Below are 19697 nucleotides of genomic sequence, written 5' to 3'. Positions count from 1 at the left end.
TCATTTCTGTGTTCAGACAAACCCTGTGCACCAGACAGGATTGGCTCTGACAAGCTTCTATGGTAAAATGCTATAAGAGGCTGAAATCTAGGCCAGAGCTAGGGATAGTTCTTGGGAAGCTCTCTGGATTTCCTGGAGGGCAAGGTGTGGCTCCGTATGAGTGAGGTAAACGCCAGTGATTTTCTGTTACTAGTAATTAGGTGCAGCTTGAGTTTCATTAATAAGAGCTACATATGCATACTGGAAAAAAGAGTTTATCTGACACTGGGATTACTATATGTTGCCAGCTAAATGTCTTACAATATTCATTCCCTTTGTTATTTTGTGATTAGCACTTATAAACATCCAAAAGCATGTTCACATTTTATCAACACATAAGAAAAAAAATTCTGCCACTGAGAGTTTATAAGATAAAAGAGAAGGTAATCTCCTGGTAAATCTACAAATTATCCCACCAATCTATCTAATATTTTGGAACTACTTCTTCCATTAGCATTTGTTTTTATTAGCTTTAGTCATTTTGCTTTTGATGTTGTTCATGATCACTACCAAATACAGAAATATGCTTTTCAGAAAGTTATCCTGAGGTGGAATATTCCCAGCATGGAAATACCAGTCTTAAAAGATGTGATAAACGAATAAAGGAAGGAAACAATCTCATGGGGGGAAAGGGGCTGAGGAGCCTTAAATAAAAGAGATACTGCAATTATAGTGACCATCAAAATTTAGCAGTACAAACGGGAAAAAACCCCTGTAATGTAGCTAAAAATGTCTGTTAAATTATTTTAAAAATCCATTCATTGCAGTCTCTAACCATATACTATTTGAATATTATAGCAGATATTCTAAAATTCTTATAAAACATTTTAAAGGGGGTTTTTGCTCCATTTTGATGTTTCATAGCATCACAGGTTTTCAGGCCAGAAGAAAGCACCACGTTTTGCACAGTAGAGGTGACTGTACTTCAAGAAGAAGAAACCTGACGTTTCGCACAGTACAGGTGACAATTAGATCAAGTGATGTCTACACAATTTCTGATGGAGCTAGAACACTTCCTTTGGAAAAAATCCACCTTCTTGATTTAAAGATTTCAGGTGACAAGGAATACTTCACAGGCCTATCTATCTAAATTTTTTTCCATGGCTTAGTTAGTCTGAGGGGGTTTTTTGTTTGTTTTGGTTTTGTTTTTTAATCAAAAAATGTCTCTTGGCTCAGCTTTCAAACACTACATCTTTTAAAAGATTTGTCTGCTAAACAGAAGATTTTTATTACAATTATTCTCTTTATTTATATAATTCCAGGTGAGTTAGCTTTTATGTAATTCATTGATCGCCTAAAGAGATTAAGATTTTCAAGTCTCCTCTGTAAGAAGGATTTCTAGGTCCCACATCAACCATATAGTTCTGCTTAACCAGTTTCTCAATTTTTATCTCAGTATCAGGCTAAGACGTGCTGCTCCACCAACAAAATCCCTATTGCTACAGTGTGCTCCCCACACTTATCCACAACAACAGCATTTCTGTAGGCTCTTAATTGCTTTTCTGTATCGCTACTTTTCATAATTCAGTCCTCCATCAGATAACTGATCTACATTTTTCTTTCCTCTAAATATTAGCCTGCACTTGACTATATTAAAATGCATGTTGTTCAAGTTAGCTCACCTTACCAAAGATTCTGGTAAAACTGTGTAATAAAACCTTATCATGTATCACTTCACAACTTCGGTTTCTTATACAAATATTATCTTACAAATTTGTAAACTAACTAATATGTGTTACTAGCCATTTATAAATACTTCTGACTTATTAATAATGCCAAGTAGAAAATGATCCTGACTATTTTTTCCCAATTTAAAATGTAAAGCATCTACTAAGAGCTAAAGAGTAATATAGCTAGACACTGAAATGTATTAAAATAGAAGAATATTTAAGCAATATACTTTCCTTAATTGTTGATAACATGTGTGTCCATACCATGGAGTTAAGAGTGATCTGAGAGGGGAACAACAGTTTCACTTGAGGTATTTTACTCTGTAACAAAATAGTCACCTTATTTCTATAGTAACACCTACTAATTACGTTGCAATAATTTTGAACAAGGAGAAAATTCTTAGATATCTGTGGGCAACCTGCAAGCAGAAAAAGAAGCAAAATTATTTGCTATACTGAGTTCTATTTATTACAGAGAAGTTATTGTACTACAGCACAAACACACCTTAATATAAAATAGCAGGAAGTCAATAAATAAAATGAAAACACAAGGTAACATATTCTGAAAAATATCTGGCTAGAAATGAGTCATACTCTAATGCTGGATAAACTCTTCTCAGTACGTGAAGGCATGTTCTATTAAGGTAGCCCAAGCTATGTGTGATTGCCATCAGCAGAAAGATACTAGCATTACTTCCTACAAAGAGGACCACACCCCCCAAGAAACACAAGTTTTTCTGCATACCCCCAAAGTTGATGAAATGTTGCTGTTGACTACCTTCCCTTTCACAGGACAATTCTTTAGAAAAGGACAGTGATCTCCAGAAGCAGCCAAATGAATTCAGCAGGATACCAGGTTGGAAACAATAGATGTTTCTTCAGTACTTTGCCATGGGTAGCTATTGGATAAACTCAAAAAGTCTAAATATATCAAATTACAATTTTGTTGTTTATAGAATTTCTGTTTGGGGAAGTATTCCTGTTTTCTGCACTAGGCACTTGAAGCTCCAGCAAGCGCCTTTATCTTTCTTTTCGGCTTACATACAATTAATGCATTGTCTAGTAGTTATTATCTACTAACTAACCAGAAGTGCTGACAGACTTGTAGTAAAACAAACACCCAGTATTCATCAGGCTGATCTGCCCACATTAAGATAATGGCCAGCTATGCCACCTTGGTTGGTCCTGTGGGAAGGAATTACTGTAATGTCAGTTATAACTACATGTTTAAGACTGTGTTGACATCCATACATAAAGCAGTTGTGAAGTCATTTTTTTAAGCTCTAATGAGCTTTAAAACTGGTATGGTGCTAAATATGCTCAAAGTATCCAGCTTTGGGTGTCTTACACTGGGCATTCTAAATTCATAGATACATTTGATAAATTTTGTTTTGGCAAATTTGTTCAATTTCCCCATCTGTATAATGGACATAATACCTTCTTCCCAATAAGCACCTTAGGGTTTGTACACAGCTCAGATACTGTAAAGAGTAACCCAGAAAAGCATATGAAAATAATTAATTTTTGTGTTGAGTTAGGAGGACAGGCATTGGGAGCACATAGGAAGATCTAGTGTTCATCTTGAAATGTTAAATAATACCCAACTTCATTGAGCATGATCTTCATTTTATCCATTAGAGAGATTGCCCTAGGTGACTGAAAATACTGAAATTAAAGACTGTAAACAAGATCCACTAAGGAATGCAAGCCTGTAAGTCCCAAACAGATGATCTTGAAAGCTACCCACGCAGTTCCTGCATAGGCACCTTGTAATTTTACTTTGCTCCCCTACCTAATGCTTCCCTGGAGAAACAGCTCTGGATATGCCCAAGTCTGGGAACAGTCTGAAAAGAGCTAAGCAGTTCAGCATTTATTTCGTGCTTATGCCTAGCTGGATGAACAAGAGGCTTTTCTGCAGCAGAGATCCCAGATGGCTCGGTACAGTAACGCATAACAAGCGCCACAGGCCTAGGCTCTCTACGAAACATAATGCAGGCTTTCTCTCAAAAAGGGATGGTACAGATGGCCATCTTTCATATCACAGCATGTTGTGGTGGGCCCATGTTCAACTTCTTCCTGAGTTAGAGAGATGTGGACTCAAACACCGATTCCCCGGCCACACAGATCATCTCCCACCACTCTCTGAATATTCCACACTGCTGAGGCCACATTACCCTCTCTTCACCGGGCAAAAGGCCCAACAGAGCATCAGGCCAGGACTGCAAAAGGAACCAGACTCCTTAGCCCAGTGAGGAGGCCACACACCTAGAGACTGAACCTGCTTACAATCCATTCTCTACAGCTTGTTTCTGCTTTTCTGTGTAACTTTTTGAAGTAAACTACAGGGAGAATATTGAGACCTGGCCAGGAATCCAATAGTCCTTCCTTTCAGGAAGAGAGTGCCCCAGCCACTAGCTATTTGGTCCAGCATTTTCTGTATCTTATTATGCAGGCAGCAATAGCTTCACTTGGAAGAATGAAGTCAGTTCTCACCTCTGAAAAACCTTCAGGCTTGTGGTTTTATTGTTCCATTGAAAGGAAAGATGTTATTCTCAATCTCCGGAGGCTGGAAAGTCCTATCTTCTGTATCAGATGTGAGTACTTTAACTTTTGAACTGCCAGTTAGGCAAAGCTACTATCACTAACTTTGCTACACAGTCAGTGCTGTTAGACAGCCCCTGCGAATGTCTACCAGAGAGATGCTGCAACAGCGCACAACCATACTGCAAGGCCCCAACTCGTATTTCCACTCCGCGTTGCCTTGTGCTGTTTAAATGTATGATATGAGCCTCTCTGACTCAGCTTGACTACCAGCACATAGCACTACCTTCTACAGTTTAGATGTATTCTTCACCACCAACAGAAAGTACAGGTGGCCTAGGGATCCTGCAGAAGGTTTTGAGGGTCATAAATGTGGACCTCAGCAAAGCTAGCCCTTGAGGGAACCTTGAGCCACCTCACTTCTTACTCGTGTTTTGTTGGGACCTCATGTCCCTTGTATTTCCCTCTCCTCAGCAGCTGTAGATCCATGACAATACTGTTTCCAACTGTATAACTTGGGGGATTTTGTCCTAGAGGAAAATCAGTCACTTCTTCCGTGTCCTCTACCCTACTAACACACCAAGAATCCTTCGAACTGAGACATTACAGAAACCATGCTCACAAATGTTGTGATCTTCAAATTACTGTTACCAATTGGCGGTTATCTGTTTCAACAACAACCATAAAGAATTCTGGCTCACTGATGTGAGGGGAATTGCTTTGCCATATTAACAAGGCTATGTAATGACAGTCAAAATGAATCCATTTAAAAAACATATACAACAGCTTTTTGTTTTATTTTTCAAGTGAAAAACAGTATTCTGTAGGAAGAAAGAAAGCAGCCTGTAGGGCATCTCTCTCTCCAACACAGACAACGGTTTGTTTAATTTGGAGCGCTGCTACATTAGTTGTAAAAAAAGAGTATCCCGGTTAAAATGTTATTTACACAGAATAGAGTTCATAGCTAAACTAAGCAAAAGACCCTGGAATCTCTTCTATGAAGAAATTAAGCTAATGCTATGCCTGCATTTATTATGCCCAACGGCCTTCTATTGAAGTTATAATTGTACCTTGTTAGTGGTTTTTTCACCAAGTCCACAATGAGTTTCTGGTGTCTTTTTATTGCCCCTCCCCTGCCCTAGGAAGTTCTTGTGTTATTGTGTATCATTATTTTGTTCCTTTGCGTCCTTGGAAGAGAAGCCTTTGAATAATATTAGGAGGTTGTCTTCCCTCTTGCTGGGACGGAGAAAGATAATGTGTTTTTTCCACACACAAGCACTCAATGAGCTTCACACAATTATGCTGCACATCAGTTTGCAACGATCCCAACAGAAACACCACTGCAAACTGGAACTACAAATAATTCAGAATTCCCTATTAGCTCTGCTAACAGCAGTGAAGAAAAATCTCTACTAATGAATTTTCGAGATACACTTGCAATCTCTGCTATTTGAATCCACCAGTAAGATAAAGTTACAGAAAGTCCTTGGTTAACATATTCTCAACTAAATCCCCCAAACCTTAATTACCATGGAAACTACTTAAGGCACTAAGGATAGCTGAAATATTTTCCCTTGACAGAAATGGGAGTGAGGCCAGAAAAATAGGGGATTGTGCACCACGACGTCTTTGATCTTCCATTTACATCTATGTTAAGCAGAAACAACCTCAGTGAAGCAAGTTGAGTTAAATTCATTTATAGGACAGCAGTAGGTTTGAGACATTGTCTAGTTCAGGTTATTTCTAAATCTTTCCCCATTATCTCTATGCATTTATGTTAACAGATTTCTTTCTAACTTTTCCAGTAAGAAAAACTTAGTAATAATATTTCTATATAAAATTTGTAGACACATGCCAAGCTTTTGAGACAAATGGAACTAATCAGTCCCACTGAGGCTCAGAATTTTGCAGTCCGAGATTGAAAATGCTTCTAATTTAGCCCCGGCCCCACAAAATCCCCGAGTATTTCACAGAAATAGAGTACAGTCTTCACTGTGCAGCAACACTTGCATGCCTCTAAGCTGGAAACTCAGGTCAGAAACTGCAATCTTCATTTCTAGCTTTGCATAAATCTCTTTTAATTATTTGTAGGGGCTCTCATTTCAACATAAGTTTTAACAGATTTTAATGGAATAAAAATAATTGTCAGGAACATTACCATCAAAAAGCCCTATGGTTCCTTTTAAGCAAGTGCTTGCTACAACTTAACTCAGTCCTACTCTGTAAGCAAATGCCCGAATGTGAAACGTGCACATGGGAAAACACTGCTGGGTCATGATCAGGTCATGTCAATCCATCGGTGTGTCATGTTTGCTCAAAGCTTCCCATTTTGATATCAGTAACCCCGATCATAAATTACACTGCAGTAATAATTTGTATTAAATACTCTCATCTAATCTCAAGGTTTAATGCCTGCTCAGCAATCAGCTTAGCCACGCTGCAGGCACCCGCAGCGAAGCAGCAGGCTGTGCAGGTACCTCGGCCAGGCGCACCGCCCGCGCGCACCGCCACGGCCGCGGGAGGAGCCGACGCCCCCGCCGGAGGGGACCGCGCTAGGCCCGTCTGTGGCTCGCTGTGCAACGGCCGCCTCCAGAGCCCAGCCGTGCCTCCCCGGCGCCCCGAGCACGGCGGCACCCGGTTCACCGGACGTGCTTCCCCCCAGGCCGCCCCGAGGCGCGGAGCTGCCGCCCCGGCAGCGGGCGGGACGCCGCGAAGCCGCCCCGCGCGCGCCCAACCCTCCCGCCGCTCGGCCGCCCCCTCCGCGCATGCGCGGCGGACACCGTCCTTCCGCCCGGCGGCCCCGGCGCAGGCGCAGCGCGCGCTCTCCTGGCGGGCGGGGGCAGAGGTCAGGGGTGAGGGGTCAATTCCGGCCGGGCGGCAGCAGCATGGCGAGCGACGGCGGCGGCGCGGCGGGCTCTGCGGCGGAGGATGAGGGGCCGCCGGCCCCGCAGCGGGTGCTCTTCCCGCCGACCTTCAGCGTGTCCGAGATCAAGAACAAGCAGCGGCGGCACTTCATGTTCCTGCGCTGGAAGCAGCAGCAGAGGAAGGTGGGGGAGGGCCCGTTACCGGAGGGCAGGGGAGGCCCGGCCGGGCGGCGGGACAGGCTAACGGGTCGCTCTCCCTCTCCCGCTAGGAGAAGCTGGCCGCCAAGAAGAAGCGGAGAAAGGAGCGAGAAGCCCTGGGAGACAAAGTACGTGCTCCGGCCGCAGCGTGCCGCGGCCCCGCGTCGTGGCGAGGCCGTCCCTGCTGCCGGGGGGCCGCGCCTTGGTGATGGTTCTTCAGCTCAGCCGTCTGCTGGGGGTTGTTCGGTTTCGTGAGTGAAATGGTTTCTCCACAGACTTCAGTGAAGTGGGGCAGTGATCTCGGCGCTCGCTGGCTGTGGTCGCCTTCAGAGGCGCTGTGTAATCAAACCGCTGAGCTTAAAAACGCTGTGGTGCTGTGTTAAATGATGCAGTAATAGGGCAGGGTGAGTTTTAAGCTAATAATGGCATAAAAGCAGGCCCTTCCACAAGAGTCTTCTCTGTCCGATGTAATTGCAATGGCATTGTGTTGCTGTTATTAGGAATTATACTTTAATAAGTAATTTCTGTATAAATTAAAACAATAGATCTGACCTAACCCTGCCCAGACCAACTGTCTGCTTGTTTCCAAGCCTAACCACAAACAAAGGATTTGCTTCTCTTTCTGAACTACTTCAAAAGCATCTTGACAGTTGAAGACAGTCAGTTATGAGTTCCTGTATTACCATAATCTTACAAGAGTAGTGCAAGTAAACAGGGTAAACATTATAGGCTATTACTCGTTAAATTGCAGATGTCAATGTGTTGCTGCTCAAGGTAGAGCTTTTTTCTTCCATGGAAGACAAGTGGATAGAAAGTTCCCCCCTTTTTTTTTTGTTTCATTTTGTTTTGTTTTGGATCCCCATTTCTTAATTAGACTGAAATTAAGCAGTGTCACTGTTCTAGTGATGCTTCTCCTCCATGTGATGTTCTCTGGTGTCCCAACACCCATGCACGTTTTTAATGAAGGTGATATTGTAACAACTTATTTAAAAGCTGGCATAAAATAAATACTTCTAATTCTGTGTAGAAATATACACAGTATCATGGTAGTATGATGTGTTTTCTGCAATATACTTAAAAATTACATAAATGTGTAAATAAACTTACTTATTTTAGGCACCTCCAAAAGCCATACCAAAGACTATTGAAAATCAGAGAGTGTATGATGAAACAACTGTAGACCCGAATGATGAAGAGGTAACTGCTTAATTTCTGCATGAGCTATTAAGTTAACCATTTTTTTTTTCCAAGAAGGGACATAAAATGGATTGATAAAAGTTAACATTCACCACTCTCCTGTTAAGGTGCTGATGAATTACTTTTTACATGTGATGTGTTCACTAAGAGGTGATGTCATTCTTTCATTATCTGGATTAGATAATTGCCTTTTACATTACTGTTATTAATAGTAAAACCTGCCAACATTCATCACACTAGATTCTTAAAAATGTAAAAACCACATGGCTTGTGGTGATTAATTATAGGATAGATCTTGTGAATTGAAATCTTTCCCACTAAACTCAATTTCATCAGAATTTAGATCAGATTGAACAATTGTTCTTCAGTTATTTCATATATGGTGGATTAACAAGACGTCTGTTCTTCCAGGTTGCTTTTGATGAAGCAACTGATGAATTTGCACCATACTTCAACAGACAGACTGTTCCCAAGATTCTTATTACAACATCAGACAGACCTCGTGGGGTACGTATGTTTTACTTGGAGAGTTCTGAGCAATCAACTGGTTATAAGATACCAAGGTGTCACGGTTTAAAGCTGGGCCAGTTATTAAACCTGTGGCAGATGCCCTCTGTTATCCCCCCCCCTCCCCCCAAAGGGAAAGGGAAAGGGAAAAGGGAGAGAGACTTCCGGGTTGGAAAGTTAAAACAGTTTTAATAAACTATAATAATGAAAAAGAGTATAATAATAATAATAGAAATAATCAAATATATACAAATATATATACAAAACCAAGATTGAGCTCCCCTGAAGTCAGCCACGTCACCACCGGCACTGCAGGGCAGGCTCCGGGAAGGCCCAGGCTGGGCCTAGCGACAGTCGAGAGCTGGATTCAGGGATGCACGGATCGGGATCGGGGGCAGCAGGAAAACAGACGGAGTCCTCCTTGGACACCGGCCATAGCAGAAAGGAGCGAGACCCTCGTGATCCCCCCCCTTTATACCGAGAATGACGTGTATGGGATGGAATACCCTCGTTCGTCAATTTTGGGTCACCTGCCCTGTCTGCTCCCCACTGCAGCTGCAACCCCCCTTCGGCTCTTCACTTGTAAGCAGTGAGGAATTCAGCAGTGACCTTGGTTTCTCTAAGAATAAGTACAGCAAGAGCCTTACTGCACAACATCCCTACCGGTGCCTCAGCGATAACTACAAACTTCGGGCGTTATCAGTCCTGGAGGCAGACACTGTCTGCAAACATGCAGTTAGTTTCAGAAAGTGCAGTTACTTAGAGGAGACTTAGCTGAAAGCAAAAATCACTGAAAGGAAAATCGGCCTGGTTTAGGCCAAACCAGGACACAAGGTTATCATACTACGATTGGTAAATTAAAGCTTAAAATAATAGCTTTTGCATGGATTTTTTTTTGCTGTTTTATTTAGTGACTATCAATAGCCTTGTATATGTATGTCATCTATTAGTTTCTCTAGCACTGGTTGTTTCCTTCATAACAAAAAACAACCTCGTGCATATGTTTTTGTATGCAAATTATGTGCATTACCTAATTGGGCAGATTACTGACATTTGTGAAAACCATAAAAGAAGTGGTTTTAAAAATAGGACGGAGTACACCTCAAACAGTTTATCTGGAAACTCAGACATTAGTCCCTGAAGTAATAGTTATATTGTATTTTGAAATGTTGTGAACCTTTTGTAAACCAATGCCCTTAATAAATAATGAGTTTGGAGGTTATGGTTTTGGAATTTTCCTGCTTTTCTATGACTGAGGGAGGAAAAAAACATCCTTTAAAAAAAAAAAGTCCCTGGTATGCTGCAGTCTTTACTGCAAATAAAATTTTTTTCCACTGACCGAATGAAGTAATTTAATAGCTTGATAGAGATACTGGAAGTAATATATCATCAGGGAGGGCAGCTGGAACGAGCAACCCTCCATGCCCCTAATATTTGAATTTGGCACTTTATTTACCACATTGCAATTTAACTCACTTGTTTTGCAGAGAACAGTGAGATTCTGTGAACAACTGTCTACTGTTATACCTAACTCACATGTCTACTATCGAAGAGGACTGGCTTTGAAAAGAATTATTCCACAGTGTATTGCAAGGGACTTCACGGATTTACTCGTCATTAATGAAGATCGCAAAATACCAAGTATCCTTTTGTGTATTTATGAAAATAGATATACGAGCTCAGGGCCTATTAGGGAAAGAAAATAATTCTGTAGCATGGATCAAAGACCTACTTTATGTTGGATTTTTTCTCTTCACTGTGCAGCTTACAGTGTAACTACAATCACTGTGCTAACCTGAATATCTGATGGCTAATGGAACTTGGAATTATTAAAGAAAGTGTGTTAGCTTTTTTTTTTTTTAGTCATAATGCATGGATAAACATTGTTATTTTTTCAGTAAATGTAAGAGTTTGATTAATTAGGAAGTTTTCTTACCAGGAAGTTCCGTTTAGTTTTGCTGACTAGATAAAACATTACTAATTAATAAGTGAGAAAGCGATAGACAATAACTCTGGTTAGCTATTAATTTAATGAACATACTTCAGAACACTAGTTAACTAGTTTATGAATGTATGTTCAAAAATATAATGAAACCTTGTCAGTCAGGAATAGATTATGGGTATAATACTCTAATGTAACATTGCATTTCACAGAAAATGTTCCTTTACGAGCCTTTTTTTTTTAACTCTGTGAACAGATGGTCTGGTTTTAAGTCATCTGCCTGATGGTCCAACTGCTCATTTTAGAATGAGTAGCGTCCTTTTGCGTAAAGAAATAAAGGTGAGACTCCAACAAAAGTAAAAACAGTGGCAGTCTGTTGTTTAATGATAAGTACATTCACTCTGCTTGAACTGTCAACTGGTTGCACTTTTGTACAAATCAGCTGATCTTGTAAAGGTGTTTTTTTCATAAGCTAAGAGGAGGCCAAGGACTAGTATATTCTACTTCCATAATTTCCATTTTCAGAGTTATTTGCTGAATTCCTTTTAACTGCCTGCCAAGTATATTTATAGTTATGCCAATAAATAGCAGCTGATAACCTACATCAATAGGGAATACCCAGTGTATAGTATACACACAATAGGGTATATAAAAATAAGTGGTGTAAAAGATTTCAATGGTTGTAGTTTCTAGTCTTGAATAAAACCTAGGTTTTCTTACTCTTACAGCCCTGTCACCTCTTCTGTAGTAAGTATTGCTTACTTAGCGCTAAATAATTTGCAGTAAAATGTTTTTTTTTTTTCTCTTTTGAAATAAGTAATTTTTAAACTTCATCTGTTCTTATTAAAGAAGAATCCCATACACTCTTAGTCCCATATACTCTTAGTTGGTATTAGTGCAGAGAGGAGACTCCTGTGATAGGTAGAGTGCACTATTTGCTCTCACAGGAGCTACCAGCAGTGGAGATTGATGCAGGAGAGAGGAAATGCAAAATTATTTATTTGTGTTGTTGAACCGAAGATCCTTAGGTTACCAGCTGCTCCTTCACTTTTATATACAAACTTGGCTTGTGTTTGAAAAAATGATTAGGGCATGTTACCAGCCCTGTTACAAGAAGTTGGCCCTGGCTGTCTTCCCCCCACGTCAAACTCTTCTTTGATAATGTATTAAAATCCTTTTGCATTTGATCTGTTCTTTGCATTCTTGTATCTTACTTTCATTTCAGCGAAAAGGGAAAGAGCCCACAGAACACGTACCTGAAGTAATCCTGAATAATTTTACAACACGACTCGGCCATTCTGTTGGTCGCATGTTTGCTTCTCTCTTCCCACATGATCCTCAGTTCATTGGAAGACAAGTAGCTACATTTCACAACCAGCGAGACTACATCTTTTTCAGATTCCACAGGTAACGTTTTCCGCAAAAATCACAAATGAGAGAGAATGTTCTTGTAAGTTCCTAATTTTTTTTTTTTTCTTCCCCAAGATATATCTTCAAGAGTGAAAAGAAAGTGGGAATTCAAGAACTTGGGCCACGTTTTACATTAAAGCTGAGGTCTCTTCAAAAAGGAACTTTTGATTCCAAATTTGGAGAATATGAATGGATTCATAAGGTATGTCTAACGATAATAGTCCTGCTTGGTAAGGGAGACTAAATCTGGCAAATGTAACCACAGTCTTAGCTTAAAAAAGCAGTATATATGCAGTTCTCAATACGGAAGTGTTTAACTGAAATATTTAGAGGTGTATTTTCAGAAATATGCAAAGTAGAAGCATTCTGCTATATTGCAAGTCAAAAATAAAACTAGCAAGGACGATGAATTTCACTGTACCATGACCACTTATTTGCAGAATGTAATTTCTTTAACATATACAGATATAAGCAAATGTGAAAAATACTCCCCTGCTACAAGCTATTATTGGAAGCCTAGTAAACTTGACTAGAGCTATTTTTGTGCAAGGTGAGTGCAAGAATTGTAACGTAAAAATGATTAAGCTATTTACATAAATGTCACTTCTTAATAGTGAATAGAAAGTAACACTGACCTTTGCACATCAAGTGAAATGAAAGTATTACTCTAGCCAATGATAAATTACTTTTCCAGTCATTACCATGGAATTGCAGTTGATTGGCAAAACTTAGAAGTGAGTATCCAAGAAGAAAAATTCTAATACTCCTGGTGTAGTCCATGAAATGGATAATCTCGTTTGTTTTAAAGACACTTTGTTCACTGTCAGTAGACAAGAGAACTGCTACGTGTTCTTTAGTTCTAAATCACTAATCTCTTAATTCTTCTCCCTTGTTAGTCTTGAAAAGCGGACTATAAAGACTCAACTACACTGTAACTGTGACACATTTCACTGCCTACCCTACTATGAACTGGAGTGGTCATCTTTATATCCTGTTGCACGAATTTGCTGGTTAATAACTTTCCTTTTAAATTTCAGCGCCGAGAAATGGACACAAGTAGAAGAAAATTTCACTTATAAGGGACAGCGATCTGCCAACTGCTGGTGACCAGAAAGACAACTGCTTCAAACTATGGGTCATCTCAGACTCCTAAAGATACTGAAGAGTATCTGTCTGCAGAAAGACAAACTGCAAATATTAAAACTTTCTACAGGAGCAGATCAAGTAGGACACATCTTTCTTCCTATGTTTGTAGCTAAATCCAGCATGACAAGGACAGTGACTCTTTCCAGTTTAGCATGAAAAACTATGGCAGTGTCAGAGCAGCCTGCAATTTAGCTATCACTGAAGATTTGCCATGACTGCCCCTGTGCTACAGAGATAAATTACACTTTGCAACGTCAATGACAGTAAATATTTTGGTTAAAGATATTCTCAAAATAAAGTATTTCTAGTTATACAGCTTTTTTTCTGTTAAGCAGCTAAACCCAGATGTCTTCCATTCATCAGGTAAGAGATAAATATTTTAAACCTTTTTCTAACTTGGTGTGCTGTTCCCTGACAGTATGGTGATAGTTTTCCACAAATGGTCTTCTATCTAGAGAATATTGAGAAGGGCTGTATGCAATCCAGGAAGTCTGTGGTATTTCATTTCATTAACATCTTGCATAAAATAGCCATGTTGTTGAAGTTAAAAAATTAATATGCTTGACTCCTACAGGTGTCTCTTCTGGAAATGTCATATTTAGAAGAGGTATATACCCAAAGCAGTTGATATTCTTGTATATAAAAAGAATTAAACACCGATGGGAAAGAATTCGTGAGGCCAGCTTACAGGAAGTACATAAAGCTATCTAAAAATGCTGCTCAGTTGAACATGTGAGGTCTCTGAGCAGGGTTTTTCCTGTTACAATCTTAAAAATGCTTCTTCAGCCTCATAGCTATACTTGAGCTGGTATTACCTGCACAATAAACTACTGTTCTGCCTTAAGTCTGCACATTTACTGGCAGCTAAAATGCTAAGTTTTCTTTGAATTACTTTCTTTTCATATGTAGCTATAATAAGTGCTTTTTCATATTTACCTAAAGAGTAAGATGGCTCATAGAGGAAGTCATCTACTAGGGTAGAATTACTCTTTAAGATAATAATTAAGTTACTCTTCGCCTTTATTTAATGTCTGATATGGGACAGCTGTAGAGTTGAATTATAAACTCACAGCCAAAAATTTTTTTCCTCTTCTCTTATGCTTCTAAGTATAGTATTGATGAAGCCTCATTGTTCTGTAAGACTGTCAATCTCAGGCAAACTTGCAGCAGCACAGAATATTTAAAGACAGACTCCTGTATATGCTCTCCAGCTGCTGCAGAGTGATGCAGTAACTGGCGAGGTGTCAACGTATCCAGAAGTTAATCAACTTGTTACAGTAATTTCAAGACCAGACTAAGTCAAGACACTTTTATTTTTTTGCTTGGCATATAAAACTGATTCCCTTATGAAACAGAAGTATTGTAACTAGCATACAGTTCATCTGGAGAGGTAGATGGTAAGAGGTTTGACGACAGTAGTAATTTTACAGTTAGATTTGGCACATTAAAGCTAAGCTTTTGTACAGACTTCAAACCAGGCCACTCCTTGAGGCAATCTGCCCATACACACATCAGCAGCTAGGAAAAGATGCTAAAAGATCTGAAAAACAAAACCGGAATGTAGTTAGAAAAGTATCATCAATGCTAAATGAAGCAACTCTATGTCTAAGAACATGTACTCTCAGAGTTTGCCATGGACAGCTATTTAGAAAAAAAAAATCCTCTTTTTCCACAGCTGTTTTATAAAACTATTGAAGCTATCCCCAAGGTTACAAGAAGATAATCAAAGCTGTTAGAAAAGAATTGAAGCCTAGTGTCCCGTGGAAGCCAAATTGCTAAGTGGTAGGACGGAAAAAGATGTTCCCAGTCACTTGGTGCCTACAGAAATGCCAGGAATCTACTTTGCCTTTGAAAAGCAGGGGGAGTCTGTGTAACTTAACAAAGTACACTTCCTCTTTTCTCCACAGAGGTGGTGCTGACTGTGCAAACATGAACTCTATTGGCTCATCGTGAAAACACCAGCATTACATCTAAGACATTGCCTATTTTGAGGAAATGCTTGCAAGAGATAGAGTGAAGGAAAGCAATTTTCCATATAGGTAGTGTAACTAAAACTGCTGGTCTAATGACTTTTGCTTGTAACATCAGCAGAAACAAGCGCTCCGTTCCAAGATAGGAAGATAAAGACTGTAATTAAGAAAGAAAATATTAAGCCTTTTATGCACACGTGTGTGTGAGACAGAGGAAACGTTATTTCCTGGCATCCACGCCCAGGAATTACTAGACCTTGGCAAAGCTCTGTGGGGAATGGTATGTGTCACTGATTGCAGCACAGTTTATTTGGCTTTTTATAGGTTATCAGTCTATAATGCTTACAGATGATCTGATTTCTTCCTTGAATTACTGCTTAAAGCTGAAGCTGCAGTAGTGTGAACACAAGTCAGTGTCCAAGAATAATATCTTTTAAATAAGAATGGTTGATGAAAATCACAATAGAAATAACTTTAAAAGCTACAAGAACTCTGAAGCACATCCCAGTTACACTGCTGTAATTCATTGCTCAAAACAACAGGGGAAGTGTTTTTGTTTGTTAAATAGTTAAGCATCAGCCTCTATACTGTTACTTCTCTGGTCTTTAACTAGCATGAACCACCTTGATTATACACAAACTTTCTGGAAGCTTTCTACAGTCATCTTGAGGGGAGAACAATTTTAAAGAACAATTCTAACAACTCAGTCTGACTGTGGTCACCTTTCTATAAAGTTGCCTAAATAACACAATGTAAATCTAGCAAACTACAATTCTTTGGGTGATGTAAGTCAGCTACAAACCCAGAATTCTTCAAGGTCAAAACTCACTATGAGATTTCTAAGGATTGTGAACTATGGTTAACTGTGTTTTGGGTGCTTCGAAATCACATATAAGCTTTCACCCCCAACAGATCCAAGTCAAGGGGCAACAGGGAAAAGGGACACAGTAAAATTATCATGCATTTACTGTGGGCAGAATATCAAATTACTGTGCCTCTCAGTCTTGGTGAGATTACTGTGCATCTAAAACTCACCTTTCTAAATAGGTTAGTCTAAAATCTAATCATCACCAGAATTTTCAAGGCATGCCAGATTAGCAGTCTTCATAGTGACAGCAATAGTGTTAATGAACCTATAAAAGTTTTGGAATGAAAATCAAAAGGAGTATTCAACTGTTTCTATTTATTTAAACTGCTACCCATGTAGTAGCTTATCTGAGTGGAGTGTGGGCCTTGATACAATTCTTGGACTACACACTTTTTTCTTTTGGCTTAGAGGGCATGTCCTATAGGGGACAGTGCTCTTCTTGAGACTTCTTTGGAAGTGCTCTTTACAACTTTTAAGAACTGAAGTCTGCTTTATCTGCCACAATCAGGATTCACCATGTATGCTGTCAGGTGAGTAATCCTATGTAAGGAAAGGGAAATAATGCCCTTACACAGAAGGAAGATACAGCAGGATTACTGTACAACCAGGTTAGTCCAAACAGCAGTTCAGTAGTAGCTGGCCCTGCTACTACTTTGCTGCAGCAATAGAAGCTGGCAGAAGCTCTGCAACAGCTAAATGCTACTCCTAATATGAACAGCATGTGTCCAGTACAGAGATATGACCAGAACAGAGAAGGAGGGGACCAAAATGGGGATCTAGACCAACACCAGCTGCAGACTTCAGAGATATCTCTTCTAAATACTTTTAATACAGGCAGTCTCATTTAAAGCCAGCTATTTTTAATGACAGAACAGTTTATGAATCGTAATTCAAGAACTTACCACTGAAAGATACCGAAGTAGTTCATGTAATTACAAAAATGAACAAACTTTCTGGGGTCTGAATGGATTTGTACTTGATGATACTCCTGTCAGTAGGGGATCATGTTGTGCATTCTGCAGGCAGAATTGCTTCAAGTCTGCTGCAGCCTGAGAAACCTAGTCACAACAAAAGTTGGCGTTAGAATTCACTGAACACTTTACTGAGGGTGGAACTACATGAAAAAGTATAAATACTACTGCTAAATGATTCTGCAATACAGCTTACGTAGATTTTATACAACAGTTTCATCATAATTTTTTGGTTTCTTAAAGACAAGAAGTTGTGCAATATGAGGATAAGAATTAATCTGGAAAATTTTCATATTAAACTTCTAAGCCTGAAGGATGAAAGATGAGCAACATCTGGGAGATGGCTTTGTTAAATACATGAAGATCCTTGTCCTAGCATAAATCATTTAAAAATACAGCCTATAGTTTAAGATGCTCTCTACTCGACTGAACTGGTATTTTATCTTCCCTTGGAAAGCCATCCTTACGATGAGAAAGTGTATGGGTTTTTGGCAGGCTGTACCTACCTAAAAACAGAACCGTGAAAAAATCCTTTGTCTTGGTTGTCTTTGCTGTAAGTCTGAACTCATAAAAAAGAACGATCAAAGTTTCAGAAAGTACCATCTTCACTGGTATCTTGTATGTGCCCAGAGTTTCTCTCATGTGACAGGGCCCAGTCTCACCCCGAAAATGCACAAGTGAAATGCACTACGTGTCTTGCAGCGAAGTCTCCATTTTACAGCGTCAGGGCCCGGCCAGCCAAGGCAACCTGTTGCAAACCCCGACTCGAGCTGCGCTTTTCACCAGAGTTTGATGCAAGAAGACGCTCCCCAGAATTGGGAAACGAAAGGGGAGAGCGGGGCGCGTCCTTCCCCGCGGGGCAGCGCTTCGGCCGGAGGGCGGCCCCCGGGGGGCCCCGAGAGGCTCCAGGAAGCGAGGGCGCGGCGGGCCGAGCCGAGCCCCGGGGACGCGGCGGCAGCGGGAAGGGACGCAGCTGTGCAGCCGCCCCGGGGCGAGGCTCGGACGGGGAGGCCCGACGGAGCCCCGGGGCTAAAGCCTGGGAGCGGGGCGCCGCCGCCAAGGAGGGTCGGCGAGGCGGGGCAGGTCGGAGCTGGCTGCCCCGGCCCGGCCCTGCCCCGCCAGGCGGCCCGGCCGCCTCCGAGGAGCGCCGCGGGGCGCGGCCCCCGGGGCGGTGTAATGGCGACGCGTCCGCCCCGTCCCGGCTCCGCTTCTCACCTTCACGCGAGTCACGCTGGCCTCCAGGCGCAGCTGCTGCACCACCTTCTTCATGGCCGCCACGTTGGAGGAGCCCGACATGGTGGGAGCGGCGGCGGGCACGGCAGCCGGCGGCACACCCAGCCCCAACTTCCCGGCGCCTCCCAAACTCTCCGGCCCGGCGGCGCCTGCGCAGCCGCCGCCGTGCCCGGGGCTGGGGCTGGGGCTGGGGCCGGGGCCGTGGGGGGCGCTGCGGGGCCGCTGGCGGGCGGCGGGGGCGGCCCGGGGGGCCGGGCGGGAGCTCCGGGGACGGCGGCAGAGCCGAGGCCGGCGGCAGCCCGCTCTCCGGGTTCCTTACGGATGCGTGTGGTTCGTGGCAGTTCGCTTGCGGGCTCCGTGTGCCCGGGAAGGGGGAACCGCCTGGAAACATAGAAATATGATCCCCCCCCTCCATTTATCTATAAAATGGATTAAAAGAGAAGACAATATTAAGACCACGGTAGCAAATCTTGGTGGGAATATCCAGTGAGTTACTAGTTTGGAGTTTATTTTGAGATGTAATGAATGAAGTTACTAACTTCGCTCTTGCCAGCTCGTTTGGGTCTTGACTACTGGCTAGAGATGGGTGTTCATTGCAGAAAGTTTCCAGGAATGGCCGTGAAGCCTGGAATAATGGCACCGGGTGGCATGTTGTAATGCAAAGTGCAACGTCTTGCATATATACAGGGACTAATGGGAAGAACTTGTGCTGTAACCTGCTGTGTCTTTGGCTGGGGATTACTGGAGAAGTGACAGGATGTTCCAGTCAGCTCACTCGTGAGAGCCCATTGCGGTGTAATTGTGAAGAGGCAAGTAAAGACACAGGCCCTTTTAAGTTGGCGCTTCCCACTGACACAAGGAAATCTTAATTCCACTGCACAGAGCCAGGGCGAGACTTAGAAGGTCATCTGGAGGGTCCGATCACTTGCACTCAAGAAAAGGTGAATTAGAAGAAGCAGGGGTATGAGGGAGAGCTGCTAAGATGATCAGAACAGTGAGGGCATTCAGCAGGCTGAAAATCAGGAGGAGGTTTGTAACCTCTGAGGTGCTGGAAGAGCCTTCAAAGTGAGAGCACTGAGGAAAGTCATGACAAGGTTAGGGCAGAACCGTGGTTTATAGTTTATGGAAGGATTTTTCTGAC

The 19697-nt window shown here is 41.6% G+C and overlaps 2 protein-coding genes across 2 annotated transcripts; one reads left to right on the top strand and one right to left on the bottom strand.

Moving 5' to 3' along the window:
• Positions 1-7106: 7106 nt before the first annotated feature.
• RPF1 (ribosome production factor 1 homolog) lies at positions 7107-13825 on the top strand. Its single transcript, XM_068406138.1, has 9 exons — positions 7107-7297; positions 7384-7440; positions 8429-8509; positions 8921-9016; positions 10504-10657; positions 11215-11297; positions 12184-12365; positions 12444-12570; positions 13406-13825. Exons 1-9 carry the CDS (start codon positions 7136-7138, stop codon positions 13445-13447), a joined length of 984 nt encoding a protein of 327 aa, XP_068262239.1. The 5' UTR covers positions 7107-7135; the 3' UTR covers positions 13448-13825.
• A 984-nt stretch (positions 13826-14809) lies between these two features.
• Positions 14810-18715, bottom strand: GNG5 (G protein subunit gamma 5). The gene is made up of 3 exons (XM_068406141.1): positions 18539-18715; positions 17255-17410; positions 14810-15054 (listed from the first exon to the last, which is right to left on the bottom strand). Exons 1-2 carry the CDS (start codon positions 18617-18619, stop codon positions 17285-17287), a joined length of 207 nt encoding a protein of 68 aa, XP_068262242.1. The 5' UTR covers positions 18620-18715; the 3' UTR covers positions 14810-15054; positions 17255-17284.
• Between the last annotated feature and the right edge of the window lie 982 nt (positions 18716-19697).

The sequence above is a fragment of the Nyctibius grandis genome, chromosome 8 (assembly GCF_013368605.1).
Source record: "Nyctibius grandis isolate bNycGra1 chromosome 8, bNycGra1.pri, whole genome shotgun sequence".
In the NCBI taxonomy this organism is placed as follows: Eukaryota; Metazoa; Chordata; class Aves; order Nyctibiiformes; family Nyctibiidae; genus Nyctibius; species Nyctibius grandis.
Note: the sequence above shows the minus strand (reverse complement) of the source record. Positions and strands in the feature narration are given on the sequence as shown.

Bases quoted from the DNA above. Each gene is read 5' to 3' on its own strand.
- RPF1 (XM_068406138.1), top strand. From the start codon at position 7,136: ATGGCGAGCGACGGCGGCGGCGCGGCGGGCTCTGCGGCGGAGGATGAG. The intron at 7,298-7,383 runs GTGGGGGAGGGC...CTCTCCCGCTAG, and splicing joins GGAAGCAGCAGCAGAGGAAG to GAGAAGCTGGCCGCCAAGAA. The intron at 12,571-13,405 runs GTATGTCTAACG...TTTAAATTTCAG, and splicing joins AATATGAATGGATTCATAAG to CGCCGAGAAATGGACACAAG.
- GNG5 (XM_068406141.1), bottom strand. From the start codon at position 18,619: ATGTCGGGCTCCTCCAACGTGGCGGCCATGAAGAAGGTGGTGCAGCAG. The intron at 17,411-18,538 runs GTGAGAAGCGGA...TGTTGTGACTAG, and splicing joins CCAGCGTGACTCGCGTGAAG to GTTTCTCAGGCTGCAGCAGA.